This window comes from Arvicanthis niloticus, chromosome 25 (genome assembly GCF_011762505.2).
Source record: "Arvicanthis niloticus isolate mArvNil1 chromosome 25, mArvNil1.pat.X, whole genome shotgun sequence".
NCBI lineage: Eukaryota > Metazoa > Chordata > Mammalia > Rodentia > Muridae > Arvicanthis > Arvicanthis niloticus.
In genome coordinates, this window is record NC_133433.1 from 38,016,592 (window position 1) to 38,037,474 (window position 20,883).

The 20,883-nt window shown below is 39.6% G+C and overlaps 1 protein-coding gene across 3 annotated transcripts in view; it reads right to left on the reverse strand.

Annotated features, from left to right (window-relative positions):
- The window catches only part of St18 (ST18 C2H2C-type zinc finger transcription factor), a 110,346-nt gene that overhangs the window by 21,868 nt on the left and 67,595 nt on the right, over nucleotides 1-20,883 (reverse strand). For 2 of the 3 annotated variants that reach the window (XM_076924419.1, XM_076924420.1), the window contains 3 exons: nucleotides 18,885-19,096; nucleotides 11,022-11,267; nucleotides 5,491-5,606 (listed from right to left, as the gene is read on the reverse strand). In XM_076924419.1, coding sequence (XP_076780534.1) covers nucleotides 5,491-5,606; nucleotides 11,022-11,267; nucleotides 18,885-19,096 — 574 coding nt within the window. The remainder of the gene's footprint in view (nucleotides 1-5,490; nucleotides 5,607-11,021; nucleotides 11,268-18,884; nucleotides 19,097-20,883) is intronic. The other variant, XM_076924421.1, reaches the window with a different exon arrangement.

Genomic DNA, 20,883 nt, shown 5'->3' on the forward strand with positions numbered 1-20,883 from the left:
TAACTGAAATGTAAATTGTTATTTACATGGGAAAGTTACTGGTGATAGAGAAATAAGCAAGAGATTTAGCTACTAAAACTCGTGGGCAGTTTCACCCCAAGCTATAACAACAAGCAACCCCTAATTCACAGCTAGCCCAAAACCAGATTCCAGGATGTCTGTCAAAGGTGACCAACAGTGATCCGTGTCTCTTCACATTTCCCAGAAACTTCTGTCTTAGACTTCTTATATATTTTTAAAAACATCACAAGACGTTTCTTATCCTCAAGAGGTACATTTGCAATGAGAGAATCCCCGGTTTTCCAAAAACCAGGGGTAGGTCTTCAGATGCTGCCGACCTTGCTGATTTGGAGTGTGCAGATGAACTGCAGCAGGAAGTGCTATCTGTGGCCATGTTAAGGATCTGAGAGAAAGGCAGCTCTATCACTCAGGCACTGGGTGTTCACTGACATCCTGCCCAGAGCAAAGTCCTTTCTGTTCATGCATACTAAATTCAGAATGTAGGGTTTTTTTGAAGAAACTTTGGGGATTAACATTATGATACTACCATCCTCTAAGTAGTTTCCCCTTTAAGCACTTACCAATTTCTTTAGGTAAAGAAGATATGAACATTAGGGATCTCAGAGGCATTTCAGAGATTGATCTAAATTGGAGCCATTTAATTCTTCTGTCCCTGATTCAGGATGGGAATATCAGAAAGTATAGACAATAAAATATGTATGTTTTAAAAAACTAAAAAAAGGTAATGGAGATTATACCCAGGCTGAGTTATCTTTTTAGTAAACATTTACCCATTAAATACAGAAAAAAAAATCTTTGAATGTTGTTTAACTGGAAAGTGCAGGGCTGTCGCATACTTGAGAATTCTCATGCCCAAATAGTGTTCTAAAAGCACTTGTGTTCATTTTATTTCTCTTTTATTTTCAACTATGCTCATTAAGACTGCCAAAAGATGCAAAGAAGTAATACTGATTTTAATCCAATTATCTGTAAATTACCAATGAATAAACATATACATTTGATTAGATGAAAAATTAAAGCTTTGTGGTATAAAAAGGTCAAAAGAATAAATAATTAGTAGCAATATTATTTCTGACAGGAGAATGATGTTCTTAATTGAGTTCCTGATAGGCTTCTGATATCAGGTGTAAATTCAAATCTCTGGTGAAAAAATATTATGTAATATTACACAATATCAGTTGGGTGATATATTCTTGGGGGGGATTTCTGGTAAAAATAACAAAGTCAAAGGGAGGAAACTAGCTAATTCTTTTGGTAACTGACATTCAAATCTATTCAAGGCAGAGGATAGTTGACAAAGTTTAAATTTTTCTTTCGACCATCTTTGAGTAAGCTATCATGGCATGATTATCTCTTAAAAACAAATTTAAATATAATGAAGATAGGACAGAAACCAGCACACTAACATAGACACATATAAATCTGAGGGTCCCACACAAACATTGAGCATGGGACTCGGGAGGTCTGTTAACTTCCAGGGAATTCACGATAGACTCAAAAGCATGGTTCAAGGTCTCGGGAGCCTTCTTTTATATCTTAAGCTTCAAAGTCAGGAGTCGTGTCCATTACAAAATAATACCAATTCATTTTTTTTCTGTCCCAGGATGGCCAATCATCATTCACACAACAAATAATTTGTAATAACTTTTAGCAATTTCTAAAAACCTAACTTCAAAAGATAGAAATTTGGCATTTTAGAATTCACTTTAAAGGAAGTTTTAAAAAGCTGATGCAGAAGCTCAAATAGCAGATCCATGTGGGAATAAGTGTGTGGCTCTCATACATGGCTTCCTGGAAAGAAAATGTTCTGAGAAATTTTGAGTTCTTATGTGTCTGGTACCCTTTGTCATTTTGTATAACCAGTAAGACACAGGTAAAGCCTCAACTTAGCACCTAACTGTTCATGTTTGACTACAGAATCTGTAAAAAAAAAAAAAAAAATGCCAATCTGTAAGCTTCTTTAAAAGTTAGTTGCAGACTGGACCCAGCAATACTGTCTTCTAAGAGGCTTCATCCATCAGCTGATGGAGACAGATGTAGAGACTCACAGGTAGTTATTAGGCAGAGCTCAGGGGCTCTTGTGGAAGAGTCAGGGGAAGGATTGAGGGAGCCAGAGGGGTCAAGGACACCACAAGAAGACCTACAGAGCCAACTAACCTGGGCCCATGGGGGCTCAAAGAACATGCATGTACTAGGCCTCATACACATATGTAGCAGATGTGCAGCTTGGTCTTCATGTGGGTTTCCTAACAATTGGAGCTGGGCTTTCTCTGACTTAGATTCTGACGCCTGCCTTTGGATCCCTTTTCCCTCACTAGTGTAACTTGTCTGGCATTAGTGGGAGAAGATGTGCTTAGTCCTGATGTGACTTGATGTGTCCAGGGTAGGTTGGTACCTAGGGGGAGGATTCCCTTTTCTAAGAAGAGGAAAGTTAGGAATGGAATAAGGGGTGAGAGGTAGGATTGGGAGGAGAGGAGGCAAGGGGAGCTGCAATGTGAATGTAAAGCAAATAAATTAAAGAAAAGGAAAAGCTACTTGCATGTCAGATCGAAAACTGGTCCTCTCAAAGCAATGATCTACGGATATGCATTTGAAATATGCAGTGTATCGCAGGCTACTGTGGATGTAGCTTGAGTATCTGAGAAGCACACAGTACATATTATAAACTAACTATATAGTCAGGCAGACCACCAAGAGAGGAAAGAAGAGTATCCAGGCCTGCTGGGCTTCATTCTCAGGGAGGTCGGAAGGCAACAGACAGCAGAAAGGAAGCAATTATATACACTGGTAAGTACTGGTGAAGATAGGATCTTGAAAACAGGGTAGAAGTGTCAGCTCTAGGGTTGAGAAACTGCAATGAGTGGAGGGCCTTTCTGGCAAGTGATGGTGGAGGGAAGGACTAGGACTCCTTTCAGAGATCAGGGGGAGAGGTTACTGCAATGGTAAGGCTCTGAGACAAGTGTGCTCCTCATGTGCTCAGGAAATAAGAGATGAGGTTGCCTAATGGGTAGGGTCTAGAAGGATGTGCTTTGTCCCCATGAGCTAGTGGATACGACTTAGAGATTAAATCCAGGGATGGTAGCTCCTATACATGTAGGAAGTGGAGAAAAGAAGTCTCAGGACTAAGCTGCAGGTATTTCAGTCACCAGAGATCTGTGCTGAGTCTAGGAAGCAATCACTGTGGGGAAAGGAAAGTCTTCAGGTAAGGGGGTCCCAGGAGCCAAGTGTGGCAGATGGGGCATGGCTCATGGAGGAGGTCATGGTCACCAAATCTGCTGTCAGGTGTGCAAAGGTCCAGGACCCACCTCCTGACTGGAGGTGGAAGGGGTGTGGAGAGCTTCCCAAGGACAGTGGTTTAGGTGGAGCTGGAAGAATGGAGCAGATTCAGGAGAAAAACAGGGTCATGCACCACTAACAACTTCCTGAGAAGCTTAGCTCTAAGAAGAAGAAGGGATAAGAGAATCTAATTTGAAGCTATTCCAGGGGAGTTTTTAATGGGAATAATGTATTTATGTAGAAGATTACAGAAGGTAAGATGTGGCACCCAAGTAGAAAGGTTACTCTTTTCCACAAACTAATTTTAAGTCCACATATTTGTACATCATTCTACATTTTCCTGATGGAAAATTATTTCCATAATGTCACTCACCCACCCACTCACACATTCACTGATCCACACACTCACCACCCAGTCATCCACCCATTCACATACTCATCCACCCACTCACTCATCCACTCACATACTCACTCATTCACCCACTTACCTTACTCACACACCTACTCACACACCTACTCACTCACCCACTCACTCACCCACTCATCCACTCACCCACTCACTCACCCACCCACTCACCATTCACCCACCCACTCACTCATTCATCTACCCACTCATCCACTCCTCACTCACTCACCCACTCATTCACTCACTCACCCACCCACCCACTCACTCACCCACCCAACCATCGACTCACTTTCATTGCCGCCTCCAGGTTTGTATGTATTATATTTTGATTTTATTGATATATATATTAATTGTCATATTTATGGGGTACTTTGAAATTTATCTTAAATATCTCTGAACACATGTTGAATGCCATGTAACCAGGCTATGTTAGTATTGATAGGTGGTAAACATCAAGGAGTGTGGCCTAGTGGGAGATCACTGTAGCTAAGTCCCCAAAAGATTATACTGGAACCCCTCTTCTTGTTACTAAACATAAAAAGGTGTTTTCTCCACTATATGCTCCTGTCATGAAGTTGTTTCTGCTTCAACCCAACCCAAGCCCAAAGGTAACAGAGAAAAGTGACCATAGATCAAAACTTCCAAATCCACAAGCCATAATAAACCTCCTTTTAAATTTATTTTCCCTTTTCCTTTTTGCTTTTATACATTTTTAAAAAATGTTAATCAAAGGCTTTATAAGTTTGGTAATGCTCAATCAGAAGTATAACCCAATACCCAACCTGGATATATAAACTATCTTTGACTGGTGGAGACACATGAACATCTGCCTCCATCCCCCCCTTCTCTCTCTTTCTCTCTCTTATCACCTAGCTTCACCCTTTCTGTTAAAATAAAACTTTTTTCTCAAAATGCAATTAGAGCATAGTCATTCCTAATTGTACCAGTGAGGTACAAGATAGTCCTAATACCCAGTCCATCATTTTGTTGACTAACCAGAACCTCTGTCATCTGTCCTAACTAAAGCACTTAGTTTTGAACCTGGCTTTTTTTTTCTTGGCTTTAGAATGAATGTCAGCTGAAAACCATCCACTCAGATAAACCTCCTTTTTTTTCTTATCTATGAATGAAGTCGGGTACTTTGTAGCAGTGACCAAAGGCTGAATAAAACATGGGTACAATGAGATGGTTTGATTCATGGATACTTTGTATCAATCAGGGAAATTGCTTATTGAACTCTTCTGAGTTAAAAAACCCAAAGAGGAATGAAAACCATCCTTTCCCAAGTCATGCTTTTTAGAGTGTTTTAAGGTTAGCTGACTTCCTGAAGTCAGGAGTTAGATACTGTGAGTCAATATATCTTTAACTGAAAATCTGTGACTATGATGAGTGTGTCTCTATCTTGTTTTTAAACATACATACATAGATTTAGAAGCTCCCTTAGTGCAGTGCTGAGAGCTAGGTATTTTTAACTAGCTCAGTTGTCCTACAGTAGTCTCAGTCTCTGTCTCTCTCTCTCTCTCTCTCTCTCTCTCTCTCTCTCTCTCTCTCTCTCTCTCTCTCATTTTGTTTTTTTCAAGTTAGGGTTCTCTGTGTAGCACTGGCTGTCCTGGAACTTACTCTGTAGACCAGGCTGGCCTTGAACTCAGAAATCCGCCTGCCTCTGCCTCCCAAGTGCTGGGATTAAAGGCGAGCACCGCCCACGGGCCTGCAGTAGTCACTCTCTGTTGTAAATTTGTTTCTCTTAATTGCAGAATCTCTGTGGAAGACGGCTGAGCATGACTTACGTGATTAATTCTTTCTTGAGATCTCTTGTATGGAGCTTGGGCTTTGGACTTGGAATAGAGGCCTCTCCAGCAAACTTTTTTTCTTCTAAATTTTCTAGGGAGTTCACAGGGTCTTTCTGGAAAACAAACAATAGCCAAAACAAACATACATACAAACAAACAAAGGTAAGTGGGGAAAGAAAGAGACAGAAGACATTAGGGAACTCTGAAAAGGCAACTGGATTTGAGGCTATTGGTGTCTGGTTTGAGTTTCGCTTGAAGACTTGCCTAGAGTACTGCAAAGGATTTATATAAAGAATAAACAGATAATAAATAAAAGGATATATTTTGATTGTTATAGACCTTTATTCAAAAAGTGAAGGATTATAACTGAGAAAGGATCTCTTTTAAATGTTCACATCTTTGTGAATATGGAGACATTTCTTGAACTGTATGGTTGTTTGTATAGTATATCAGTATGGTTCAAGTTTCTTTCATTAAATAAACATGCCCCAACAAACTCAGGAATCATTTTTTCTCTCATGTCCAGCTGTCACAGCAGCAGCAAAACAAAAGGAACCTTGTACCACAGTATAGGCATTAGTAGAAATACCTCAATTGACGCTCTTATATGCCCAATTAACAGACACCAGTGTGGAACAATACCATCCTTCATATTGTCTGTGCTGCTGAAGTATTCTGTGTTACTTTACAAATAAAAAAATAGTTGATACCAATATGTACCGGAAGGGAAATGTGTACCTGTATAAACTGCGGAGAATGGCTATTTCAATGCCCCCCGCCCCAAGCTGCAGCAAGGTAGGCCAGTGAAGCGGTGAAACTAGTTTTTAAAGCGGTATTAGAAAAATGGCTGAAACAAAAGGATTCCTGATCCTGGAGATTCACACCTGCCCATTCTTCCTCTCACTCTAATATAGATTTGGCTTAGGGGCAGCTCCGTGCTAGCTCAGCCTCTCTGTAGCATGTCCATTTACAGCCAAGCACAGGAAGGCTTCCGGTGAGGGTTAAATCTGTGTCTTATGGAACGTGGGATTATGGAAGGATTTTAAAGGAAACGATAACTATTAAAGCCCAAACTATTATACAGCTGAAATGCATATAAAACAATGTTGGTTGGATATATGTTATTTAATTTGGCATGGCAAAGTATTGTAAAGGGTTTTTCCAGGATGGCTTTGTTGGTAATGACCTTTTAAATATTTTATAACTTTTAAGACTATAGACTCTTATGTTTTCAATTGTTTGTATTTTCTGCTTTTGCTTTGCCTTGTACTCTGCGAACCTGCAGAGAAAGTAAATACATGTGGCAACAGTGAAAAAAGTTGTCCGGACTAGTTCTGTACAGAAACATATTATACTAGATGATTTTCAAATAGCATCCAGTGTAGAATTCAATAATACTTTTGAGACTTTTATTTTACACTTAAAAAAGTATAGTTTCAAAAAACAGTAATTTTGTTCTTTGTAAGATATGCTAGCAAGGCGTGTGTGTGTGTGTGTGTGTGTGTGTGTGTGTGTGTGTGTATTTAGAGAGTGCACGTGTGCACCCAGATCCTTCAATGTACAGATGGAAGGTTATATTGATTTCAGTAAAGACCAGAACATAATGGTAACATGAATAACAGATAATAGCATCTGGCACTTTTAAAATTTTAAGCCCTGAAATCTTTGGAGAACTGACAGTTGAATAAAGCTGACAGCCCTAGTTATTTCTCAGTGCTTTCCTTTTGAGATATTTTGAATTTTTTCCAGATTCAGGATATTTTTTTAGGGGGCATCTGGACAGGCTATTTCGCTGAGAGAGATAGACAATATTTTCTGAAAATTACCACAAAAATTAAGCAACTGTTGTGCATATGAACTAGATAACAATGAATTAGAAATAATCACTCAGTTTCCAGTCGTGCAAGAGCTGTGAGGTGGGGCAAATGGGAAGAAATACTTTCAGGTCTTCAGATATTCATGATGAACTACTGATATGTACACAGTGTCCTAAGCAAGCATGGCAAAGGGACCCTCCTCAGTCACATCCTGCAGAGTTGCCAGGGCACCAGACTTTACTCCTCATCCTTGGAGCTCCCAAGGCAATGACAGCTTCCACACACCTTGCCCAAACCATCTCTTTCCTCTTCCTCTTCCTCTTCCTCTTCCGTTTCCTCCTCTGCTATGACTTCTTTTCCCCTTTCCAATGTTTCTTAATATTCCCTAGCATTCTATTGTGATATTCTTTTTCTCTCTTTCCTTCCTCCCTCCTCCCTTTTTCCCTCTGTCTGTCCCTTCCTCCCTCTTTCCCTCCTTTTTTTCTTTCTATCTTTCTTTCTCAAATACATTTGCCCCACTTTGCTTTAATTTTTTTGGGGGGGGTTTCTAAGACAGGGTTTCTCTGTGTAGTCCTGGCTGTTCTGGAACTCACTCTGTAGACCAGGCTGGCCTTGAACTCAGAAATCTGCCTGCCTCTGCCTCCCAAGTGCTGGGATTAAAGGCATGCACCACCACCGCCTGGCCCGCTTTAATTTTTTATCCAAGCTAATCATTTAATTTTTGTGATACAAAGGCAAACAACCAGACCTTCCTGTGTATCAATCAGTTTTCTTCTCTAAAAATGTTAGTAAACTTGTTTCACCAAACTGTTGGGATAATATGACATGTTTCAGAGGGAGGCTTTGTCTTTTTTCTTACTGTATGTGGTGTTCTTTTGATTTCTTCTAAACAAGGATTCTGAATACAAATTACTTAATCCAAGTTACTTTTCAAAAACGTTATCTATCAAGCCTTATACATGCTATCTTCAAGATTCAATACAGTATGTAAAAAATACTCTCTTTTCATAGAATACCTTGGTACAGATGAAACAACAAAAAATAAAGGTATGTAACTGTACCAGAGAGTTTCAACGGTTGAATATCACTTTTGTGTGAGTCTCTACCAACTGTGAATATCCAGGAAAGAAGCATTTAGTTCACTCAGGAAATCATGGTTTGTCTATATACACAGACCATCCCCATAGTCTTTCTGGCCTGTGTCAGTGGGACGAAATTCCAGTGTATCTTCTAAATTCTATTTCTGAACACTCAGGTTGAACACTGTAGTGTAAGACTGCCCTTTTAGACCTGAAGTAAGTCATTATGAAAACTAGATTTAAAAATCCTTCCTTCTCTCCCTTTCTTCCTCTCTCCTGCTATGTGTATGTGTGTGTGTGTGTTCCTTCATGTGCACAGAAAAACGAAACACTGTCACAAATATATGGTGAAGTAGGAAACACCGTAAAACATTTGGATCCATACAACTACTAAAGATGCATATAAATGTTTCTTTTTAAAAAAATTTTATAAAACAGATTGAAAACCAAAGATAAAATTGTTAGTAGACTTATTTTCCGACACAGTGGACTGTAAGTAGGATAGACAAGAAGGCAGTGGTAAAGACATGTAGTGTCAGCCATACTGTCCTGGATACCCTATGTGAAAGAAACACATATCCGAGGGCTCATTTTCGTTATTACAACTCGAGATCATATCTCCTGCCTGACATGGGGCAGCAAGATGGTAGGAAGGTTTTTAGTACATAAATCGACCAAGGATAGGACAATACAGACAGGTAATCAGGGGAAGAATGTTTAAAAGCCTTTCATTACATGATGTTGAACTATATCAGAACATGCTGGAATTCCTATTTCCTATCAGAATGAGAGATGCAGTTACAGGTACTCTGTACTACACTGTTTCCTTTGAAACAGAATGAATTCTATTCCACCCACGTCAGCTCCCAGCACCCTGCCTGCTGCCTCTTCAGCTCTACTAGTAGGTGAGCGGGGTGTATCTTTGGTTCTTCTGCATACACAGGATGGCAGTGGGAGAAGTTTGTAGTCAGTACCACTGACCAATCAGCTGCCTATGACAGTAAAGGTATTTGGGTTTTGGAGCATGTCAGAATTTTCAAGTTAGGGATATTTAACTGATAATGTCTATGTAAAGATCTGAAAAACTCCCAACTAGTTGGGTAGAATAGTGCCAGTCTAACTGAATGCTGCTGCTGCTGCTGCTGCTGCTGCTGCTGCTGCTGCTGCTGCTGCTGCTGCTGCTGCTGCTGCTGCATGAATCTATTCATCCTCTAGGTGGGGTACAGATTGGCATGGCTGATGTTGATACAAGGAGTCCTAGGGGCAGGGTTTCTTCTTCCAGAGAGATGTCTCTGACCACTACAGTGGGTACCTGGTTTCTGTTACTTTTGCTGGTTTATTAAGAAAGGGTTTCACTATGTAGTGAGCCTTAAACATGGCCTTAAACTCACAGTCTTCCTGCTTTAGATTCTTTGGTGCTAGAATTAAAGACTTACAGGTATGTGCCCCATGCCTGTCTTTTTATCCCAGCCTTTGGTGAGAGTCCTCTGTAATACTCTCTGTAGGCCTGAGGCCAGTTGTGCATCCCGGTGAAGATGAGGACCTCACTGCTTATCCTTAGAGATGCTGGAGGAAATATGTAGAAGAGGTGAGAAAGGAATGGAGAACCTCCTAGCCTGTGGTCACTTCTGTAGATGTTGACTCTAATTTCTGAGGCAGTAAACAAAAATCAAATTTGACCCCTAATTCCCGCCCCAATCCGAGTCTTTAAAACTGAAATGGCTGAACAAGATCATAAGTATTTCTACAGCAAATAGATATGTCAGTCCCTTAAACACACCACCTGGAAAGCCCATCAACAACATTCCTGATTAATATAAACAATAGGATCGCTTACATTCATCAACAGGTTACCTTTGTAACTATGTAGGACCTAACCATCTGCTCAGGTCAAGTCAAAGGCTCACTCTACAGAAATGAGGAGGGCTGGATGCTTCTCCTTCTGTCACAATGTTGGCCCATGAGTATGTCTTGTGGACGTTGGGACAGATTCTACCTAGATGTCCAGTATATGTGACCTTCCAGTTACTCACATAACACTCTATGGACATGCTCACAAAGAAACTCTAAAAGACCAAAGGCTTTGGCACTTCAAGATTCTTATTATCCCTGGCTCAGTTTCACTCTGATTCAAATTGTATTATTGAGGTAACCTTTTAGTGTTGAGTAATGCATTGCTCCTTATAGGCTGCTGTGAGGACAACTACTAGCACCGTGTGAATAAGATACATTTTAATGGTGTTAATCGAGACAAATGACCTGAAAAGTTGACTGCACTAATAAGTTTCATCTGAAGTTTAAGAGCACTATTTTATCATGATTTAAAACAAGGCATAAGGGCTGAGGAAATGGCTCTCACTGCTCACGCAGAGTCTCAAGGTTCAGTTTGCAGCATTTACATGGTGGCTCACAGTCATCTATAAAGTCCTGTTCCATGGGATCTGACCTCTTCTTGTGATGTTCATAATAAGCATGAGGCATGCATGAGGTATACATAAATAAATGGAGGCAAATCATTCATATGCATAAAAATAAAATGAAAATCTAAAGCAAGGCATAACACTATTTGTGAATATAGTAATGTGAAAAAAACTTAGGGTGGAAATCTCGTTGATAGACATTGGCACAATACCTCTTTCTCCTCCTCTGTCTTCCCATGGGATTTGCTATAGTTGATGGGAACATTCCAGCCTTCTTGGTCACAGAGAGCCTGATAGAAGGCAGCATTGACCAGAAGGCTGCTTGTTTTGAATGGGGACGAGGATGGGGTTGTAATTGTAGTGTGTGAGGAAGTCGGGGGTATAGACTTGTCGAGGATTCGATTTTTTTTCATGCTTAAGTCCAATGTGCCATTTTCATCCACTTCTATCTCAGCTCCCTGATGGAGAACAGAAACAGAAAGAGAAAACATCTCAGCAGTTTACAGTTAGAGCCTAGCTATGCAGGGCTTTTAAGGGATAATTTAAAATGTAAGCTTTTATGGAAGAATATCTGCTTTTAAATCCAGCTTTCTGATTTGCATTGGGTAGCATTCAATTCTTAGGCAGACTTTAAAGAACAGTCCCATTAGTGTGCATCGTATTTCTGGGTTTAAACAAAGTAAGCTTAATATAAATAAGATGCATTGGCTAAAACAGTTTTACATACTTGCGCATTTTTAGTTTAGCTTCAGAAATCTTTTCTACATGACAGGAGTATTATTACAAGCTTACCATTTTTAACATTAATATTTGTATTTAGCAAAAGTGATGAATAACTTCCCAACTCTCTGAATCATTATATTAATCTAATATCATTAATATGCAAATGTAAGCAGCTAGAAGAGAATTTTCTGGAGTATTTGGGAGTAGGAAAGCAACATGCACCCAAGACCATCCGAACTGAAGATGCCTGGGTGAGCTGTGATGGGTGGGGAGGAAGAGGTGCTGTGTATAGACCGACCTCACCCTGAAGATTTAGGATAAAGGCGCCTATCTTCTCGTGCTTCATGTAAGACTTGCAAGTGATGAGGCTTTTGCGGCCCATCTCCTCTACGAAGCCTTGACCAAGCGCTCATTGGTTCTGAGGAGTAGCCTCTCACTGTTTGGGACTACATTTGTGGTTTGGTTCTTTTTCAAGATTTGCACTGTAGGTGACTTTTGTTAACATTACCAGAGCTCCCCAAAGCTGGAAGAATATGCCAAATGGATCAAATAACTTTGCTACCTCACCCATCAAGTTAGTTAACTTCTTGACAAGTTTGTGATTTTTCCTTTTCAGTTGTCAAAGGAGAAGTCTTTCTGATTATGTTAGCAGGATCCGTAGCTCCTGAAGTCACCTGATCCCGCCCAGTAAATATGTTTTATAAAGCCCCTCTCATGCCCCTTTTTCAAAACAGTCACCATGATACCCTTGCTACTAGGCTGGGATTGCTGCTTGTGCTTCATCAGAAATAAAAGTCTCCCTTCTTTTTTGTTTGTTTTATCTCCAAGGTTCGCATCTACTCTCTCAGCCCACCAGCATTTACCGGAGGTAAATACACTTCTAACATGGAGACTAAGATGCTTTGGCCGTATCTTTCTGTCCCCTTTTTAGCAAATAGTTTAATCTCCTGTGATAGTTTTAAGCCCTGAATTTGACATTACAGCTTATCCGGGATAATAACATAGTAACCACAGAATCTTATGCCATCTGTATAAAATCAAATACATTTTTATACCAGCATTAATAAACCCCAGTTACAAAAAAATCCAAGCTATTAACTGTATCGGTGCCACTAGACCCTTTCTTACATGAGCTCATAATACATTCTGCCAGTTGGGCATCAGAGCAATTTTTTTTTCTTTGTAGCTGATGTGTAACTATAGCAATGAAACAGAGCAATAGTAATCAAGTTTAATAGCCAACGTAAAGTAAAATGCTAAATATTGTAGTTGCTGACATTTTTCATAAAAAATTAAAAAAAAAACTTGGGTTAAGGCTGCACAACCAACATTCACATAAAATTCCAGACCTCTGTGACAGATGGCTTAGGAAAAAGGAGCCATGTGACTGGGCTGCAGAGTTTTATAGTGCAAAACCCATAAATAGTGCAGATTCAAGCTTTGAAAAATATGAACTATTCCAAGAATAAAGTCTCTCATATATATATGTGTATATATGTATATATTAATTTTTATAGAAGTATTTCAAATATTTTTTTAATTTAGAGATTCTAGGAGCCATTATAATTATTTGTCTTGCATAATTAGCATTGATTAGAAAAAAATCTCACTCTTAATGTTTGAAAGAGGTGTCCCAACCGGCTGCTCAGGGCACCTGACTTGGGGAAAGAGGATGCTGTGTGCTGGGGATAGGAGTACAGATGGGCTTTAAGTAAGTGCGCAGATGCATCCAACAATTACACTGTAGCAGGAAAGGCCCTTTCTACCCATGATGCAGATCACACATTCACAGCATGGGTTTTTATTCAGAGTAATACCACCAGGCATCATATTTCTATGCTTTGATCTCCAAATGTCAGCACAGAAATCTGGGAGGTGAGAGAGATTGGTGGAGAGGCAGGACCAGAGGTACAGTTGAGGTGGCATTTCTCTCTCACTCCTTCTGACACTTAGATTTCTAAAGCGCTATTTGGGACCCTTGTTCTAAGTATTTATACTTTAAGTTCCTTGGGGCTGGCTTTCAGCTGAGAAGGAACAACACAGGCCTCTATTGATGCTGCCTTTGAGTTACTTACTGCTATGGGTATGTTCATTGCATTACTAAAGACATACACAATATGATCATAACACTACAGTGTAGAGAACAGAGGAACTGAGAAACAGATTGTTCTGGCTTTCAAGGGCTTACTTTATGGATAATGAAGGGTAATAAGTTTATTATTAATGATGGTTAAATGGAAAGTTTACAGACCTAGTGAATGTAAGCTTCATCTCTGTTAGAAGATAAAACATGACCTAGATGTCCAAGAGCAGGGGCACGATTAATGTAACTATGACACCTCTGACAACTGGAACATTACCTGGTCAGTGAGACAATAATTATGAGGACCAAAGAGCAAATAGAAAGTTCTTATATAACTGAAGTTAGAAACCAAGCCCACTCTCTATTCTTACTCAGCAGTAAGTAAGGACTACCCCTGTCAAGATAGAAAAATGAGAAACATGTTTATAAAAATAGAATTATGCAGTGCAGGAAGGAAATGACTAACCCTAGGTGTGGAATTGAAATAAAGTTTTAAAATGCGTCCCCAAATTTCTAGGAGTTGTTTAAGCAAGACAGACATTTTAAATTTGAAATCATAGTGTACTGAGTTCCTGGTGGTCTGACAGCAAATGAGCCATAAGGTATTTTAGAAAAGAACTAGACTATGTGTAAATTCAAATTCAAAACTGTTTTCCATAAATTATAGCTTTGCCATTCGGAGAAAATTATTCAATATTTCTGTACCACTGTTTCTTTCGTTGAGTAATGGGAAATTATTATCCATGGTATAGTCTTTAGAAAGATTTAAAGGGTTTCAGATGGTAAGAGAGTTTATGAATAGTACCTACCATATAGTAGGTATTCTGTAAATCACAATTCCTAAAAGAGACATAGCCCTAGGCTATTGTTTACAGTGCTAAAGAGTCAATCTTTTATTTATTTACTTATTTTGAGAAGGATCTTGCTAAGATAGCCCAGGATGGCCTCAAGCTAACAATACCCTGTCTCAGCCTCTCTAGTGCTTACTAGAGGTTACAGGCTGAAGCACCATGACCAGCTAGGAACCAGTTAGTACATATCTAGTTATAATGTACATATGCAGTTAGTTCCTTAAGATCCCTACCTTGAGACCCCATCATTGTTCACTCACAATGCATGGTACAACGTGTTCAGTTGTTAAAACCTGCTTGGTTCTAACCACCCAGGGTCCATTGGGGTATTCCTATGAACAGGCAGCACTAATGGCATGTTGTTTCTAGGACTTGTTCAAGAAAAAACAGACTTTGAACTTTAAACACTTCAAGTAAGTGTCATTTTTTTGTTTTCTTTTAAGGCACACTGTGCATATGCCATTTTGTCTAAACAGGTGGGGAAAACACCAAAACAAACAACAGAGTGCTTGGCAAGTAGCAGTGATGAGGATAAAGATAGACTTGAAGCATGTTCTACCTCTGTGGATTAGAATGAGAGGAGGAAAAGTGGGCTGCATCTGTCACAGACTGGTCCAGCTCTCAAGGCACTGACAGGAAGGGCCCAGGAAACTCAGAATGCTCACTTTTTGTTCACCTACACCCATGGCCGACTCCTGCCTGGAGTCCCAGTGGCTAGGCAAAAGGACCTTAAGGTATGTGACACTGTGGCTCATTTATGTCTCAAAACTCATATTTATAGCAAATAAAAATGGAGGGCATTCTCTGTGTCTTAGAACCAACAAGGATGTTGGAATCAAAAGAAAACTAGTGTTTCAGACAAAATTATCACCTAAGGAAGTTCATTAAGAACTAAACACATAAATTATTTTCTCCTTTCTTAATTCCTTAAGCCACATATAAGAGATCTGGTAGTATTCATGTGTTATTCAGAGACAACATGGTGTTTTAACATCTTATTCCTTCTAAAATTTAAAATGTAATGGGCTCTGGTTTGAAAAGTGGCCAGTCATGCTAGACATGGCCTCATGTTTTCTGCACAGGTATGGTATGTACCTGGTGTATAGAGAACACTGGTTGCTTAAGTGGAATATAGTGTGTATAGTAGGGTAAATATCTATATTGTCTCACAGTTTGAATGAAAATGGCCCCCGGAGACTCATAGAAAGTAGTATTAGTGGGGGTGTGGCTTTGTTGGAAGAAGTGTGTCACTGGGAAGTGGGCTTTGAGGCTTTCAGATGTTAGGCCCAGGGACTTACTTTTTCCTGTTGATTCAAATGTAGAACTCTGAGCTACTTCTCTATCATTATGTCTGCCTCTGTGTTATCATACTTCCCACCATGATGATAAGGGACTAAAGCTCTTTCCTTTGTAAGAGTTGCCATGGCCATGGTGTCTCTTAACAGCAATAGAAACCATCCATCATTCCTTTACATTTATACAGGTATTCAGTTCCCTTGAACCTCTGAAAATAATTTAAGTATTTTTGTAGCTCACTGATTCGGAACCCTACTTCGTTGGTGTGGAGTTAGTTGTGCAGTACTTTTAAGGTTTGCAGGTTTTGATCTATAGGTCACGGTGTGTTCTTTAGTCCATTCTCTGATTGGTGCTCTCAACACCTAAAGAGATGCTCACAGCAAATATTTTTAGATGGGACCAAAAGGAAAGGAAAAAACTAGCCCTCCTTGGTACAAATAGAAGGTACTGTGAAGCTACCTGTGTATGATCCGGCCTCCACACACCCACCTCTACCTCAGATGTCCAAGGAAGGGCCATTCCTATCCTTCTGCTTATCTGGAAGCTTTTTGAATCCAGGGTCTGAAGCTCAGTCTATTCCAGTGGATCTCAACCTTCCTGATGCTGTGACTCTTTAATACAATTCCTTATGTTGTGGTGACCCCGACCAACTGTAATTTTGCTACTGTTATGAACTGCAATGTAAATATCTGAGTTCTCTGGTCGTCTTAGGTGACCCCTATGAAAGGGCTATTTGACCCCCAAATGGGTGGAGACACAGCTTGGGAACTGCTAGTCTTATAGGTCTTACAGGTGGCGGAGGTAGTGCTTAGATCCCACTTGTTAAGGTGACTCATTCAAGTATAAAATAAGAAAACTTGCTTGTCATCATTTGCTTCTAAATATAAAGTTTAGGAGATCCTATGGGCATAAACTTTCAGAAATAAAGGCAGTAACAACAACAACAAAACTCAAATCTACTGGAGGAAGAACTAGGCTGACATGTAATGCTCATGGGAAGATAGCATCTGATTTCATGTTTACCAGTAATAGCAAGGCCCACACATCCAGCAGGATTTGCTTAGATGCAGGTCTGAAGAGTTAATTAACTTGTATTTTTCCCCATGAGATATTTGTTTCAGTTCTATTTTTGGAACACAAACTCTAATGGAAATAGAATTCTACAAATTGGTATTGTGGTGTGGGACGTGAGTAGCCAGTTATGCCGTTCACTGCCCGTGATGCTGGAGCGAGCCATATTCATCCCATGTTAAAAACTGCTGTGTGAGGAGGGGTACTCTACAGAAGAAAATGGTTTTACAAGACCTCTGGCATAACGAGCTCCTTTTAGAAGCTCATTTGAGCCTTCTCTATCTCCCTTGTCCTCATCCTGGCATTAGTGCAGAGCAGTAGGGGCTGTGTTAGAGAGGATATTATCTTAGGAATGCCAGGTCTGCTGTATAGAGCGTCAATGACAGAAGGAGTGGACCAACAGACATTAGAAAAGGATTATTTGGGTTTTTTTGAAATGTGGGGATTAAACAGATGTTTTCCTGATCAGAAATGTGTTTTTAAAAGAGAACAGAGTGACAAGAAATCACCACTTAATGGTTAGTCATCTGTGTGTGACTTACTTGACCTCAGTGGTTTGATGGAACTTGGAGGGTTTTAGGGAGAAAGGAGTACTCTGAGGAGCAGAAAAATAAGGACATGTGCAAATGGATGACATTCATCCCAGCACTGCAAGCCAGCTGCCTCAGCATGAATAAGTGTAGTGGCAGACCCCACTTTCTATAAGACAGCAATTTAGTCAATTGGAAAGCATTAGGAAGAATGATATTAGAGTATTTCTAGAACCAGGTACCTCTATAATATTCTTAAAATAGAAAAATAAATTAGATCTTTAAAATCCCAATTTAAAAATAAAGTTGTGTTTTCAAATCCCTCAAAACCTTCTCCTGTGTCAGTAATTTAGGACTGGTATTACAAATTTAGAGAGGTTGGTATTTCTCTGTATTTTTAGAGGATATATATATTTTTTTTGTTTAAGAACCTCATTTGTTTAAAGATTGTTTTTTGAGTGGATTTTGGCAACCACCTCTTCCTGGGGTTTACTTGGCTCAGCTTTTTCCAGAAGCTAATTCTGATTCTTCTGTCAAATGCTCGGTGGCACTGTGTTACCTGCTCTCCTGAAGGCCTGGCACAGCACAGGCAAGCAACTGACCACACAAAGACGGGGCTGCCCTTAAAGGGAAATGTCTCCACTTGCACTGCATAGGTTTAAGGGTTCAATAGTACCTCAGGATCTCCCCCATTTTAAGCAGGAGTAAAATCTGTAACAGAGAATGTCTGGGGACTCTATGACAGCAGGTTTCTAAACTTATTATCTCGGTAGGTGATACATTTTTTTAAGTGAGGCCTTATGTGTAAACAGGAGCCTCCCCATGTGAGAAACACAGCCCTTACAGCCTCCTCTGTGGCCCATTGGGTCTCAAGTACGATATGCTTCTGTGATGAAAGGGAAGACATGCAGAGACATGTGTGCAAGTCATCATGAGTATGAACAACTATTTCCCACAGTTGGGAAGGAGAGGCTGTGAAAAATATGATTAATCTCATGGGAAGCACTGTGTTCACAAAGGTCCTAGAATTTGATTCTGAACTGGGTAGTCAAGTCCCTAGACTTCTCAGTCTGGGGAGTCACTGTATCTGTGACTGTGGGTCTTTTGAGAACACTACAACCTAGATGTCCTCATGCTACGAAGTGTGACATGTTCAACACAACTTCACTGTAAGTTTCAAAACTGTTCCACCAGCCATTGTTCTGAACAGCTCTGATCTGCACACAGAGAACAGTTTACACAGTAGAGACACATTTTAACCGTAACTCTCCTTCCTTGTTCACTAAATAACTCAGAACAGAAACAATGATGAAATTCTCTACAAGCAGCTTCCTAAGTCACTGCTCCCTGAATTACTCTATCACCAAGATAAGCGTACACTTTTTTCTGGGACACATTGAGAGTTCATCCCTGCTTGGGTAGGGAGTCCGGTAGTGAACTGACACAGTTGAGAACATGAAAGGCAGTTGATTCTCTCGGCTCTCTTGCTGGCCCATCTTCTAGGCTCTTGGCCTGGCTTACCTTGGCATGAAGGCTTTGTGGTTTGTTGGAGAGGATGTCTGTGGCTTCCCTGCAGCGGGTGGAAAGGTTCAGGATGGCAGCAGCTGCTGCTATGTGGGTGTCTTCACTGTACTGACCATGGCCGTAAGAGCTGGCACGGAGTGTGCTCTGTGTGTGGGCGCCAGCACTAGGCAGCCCATTAGGAAATTTCACTGGATTTGAAAAATGCTTTGCTGTTGAAGAGAGATTTGATTAGCAATTGCATGTACGTGGTGGCTTTAGTTACAAAAGATTTTTTTTTGTGAAGACAGAACTTCTTTGATTAAAATACTCAAAGAATAAATTAAAGCAGAACCATTATCTGTTGGTATGTTAACTGGAGGTTACTTAGCTGGGTTTCAGCAAGGTTCACAAAGCAGGTGATGCGAACCTTGAAAGGTGCCTATTCTCTTAACAGTTCTTGTGTTTTCAGTATAGGTGACAGAAACTTCATCACCAGTGTTACAGGGCATCACACATTGCAACAGCTCAGGACAGGTATATGAAGAAGCTGAACAAACTGAGGACTGTGCTTTGGACATGGGGCTGCTCTCATGGCAGTTTCTACTAAACATAAGTTTCGTTTTTATTACTCAGAATGCATGCTTGTTCTGTCCTTAGATGGGACAGAGTCCTCAGTGAGCGGAGCAGAGTACACACAGGATCTGTTCTCAAGGTGAAGGGAAAGGCCATTGAGTCACCAAGGCTCACTTTCTGTGTTTTGTTGTGGGTATCATAGCTTTTCTGAGGGACATAATTATGCAAATTTCTCTTCACTGTGGGCTGTTTGTGAGCACCACTCACGGTATGAGAGAAATACAAAATGTAATGATACGAAAGCACTTAGCTTACTAGTTTTTATTACACATTGCATATTTTAAAGATTTGTTCATTTTTAAATAAAAGATATTAAATATGATTCTTTTAAGTGCAAGCAAATGAAAATGTTACTAACTCTATTATGGATTTTATAATCAATAACCAAACAATATTCATCAATAGAGTACTCTTCATTCACCTTCATGTGAATTAAGTATATATGTACATGTATTCATTGTACATATATAATAAAATATTTATACAAATTAGACTTCTAGATAAAAACATTATGTGTATCTACCAAGTTGTCAATGGCTACTCATGTTTGTTGGGACCTCCTTTTAAAAAGACTAGGAAGATTTTTTTTTTTTTTTTTTTTTGTCTCATCAATCATGGACAAATATCTTTCAAGTCTGTGGACTACTTTGATGAGGATACAGGAAGAAAACTCAGAGTTTGCACATGTAACACATGTAAGCAATTACTCCATAGTGGAGTAAAATGCTGCATCCCTGTCCCCACTGCCAGGATTTAGGTAGCCTTCTAGGTTCCTGCAATCATGAGTCAACATGACACAATGAAGCAAATACTAGACTCTCAAGATGCTCACACCATTCAGGTAAAAGGTCGAAGAGAGCCATAGATTTTTAAGGATGTAAAAAATGTATCTCCCACAGAGGATTCTAAGTGGGTGCTTGTTTCTTACTGAAGATGTATTACCCATCATTTTCCACATTTGTTCCCAACACCTATTTGTTCATTTATTCATTAGCACACTTATGAGAAATGTGTAAACAAGACCACTAAGTCTTATAGACTGTACAGCCATTCAGTTCAATCTTCTCTATGGATTTATTAGAATTAATGATAATACTATTTAGCTTATTTTAAAGGTTTCTGTATTAATTTTTAAATTCATTAGCGAACATTTTGAAAGTTATATATTTTTATCCTAGTAAGTTTCAGATTCCTGAATTGAGTTTCTTGGATTTTTTTTTAGCTTTTTCTACTTTTGGTCTGATGGTTTTTGTTGATTCCAGTAATATTTTAAACAGTGTAACATATGTTATCTTATTAGATTGCTATGATCACAACATGTCTTAGCCTTCAATATATTAACCACGATCCTAATTATCTCTTTAGCACTGTTATAGTTACATTC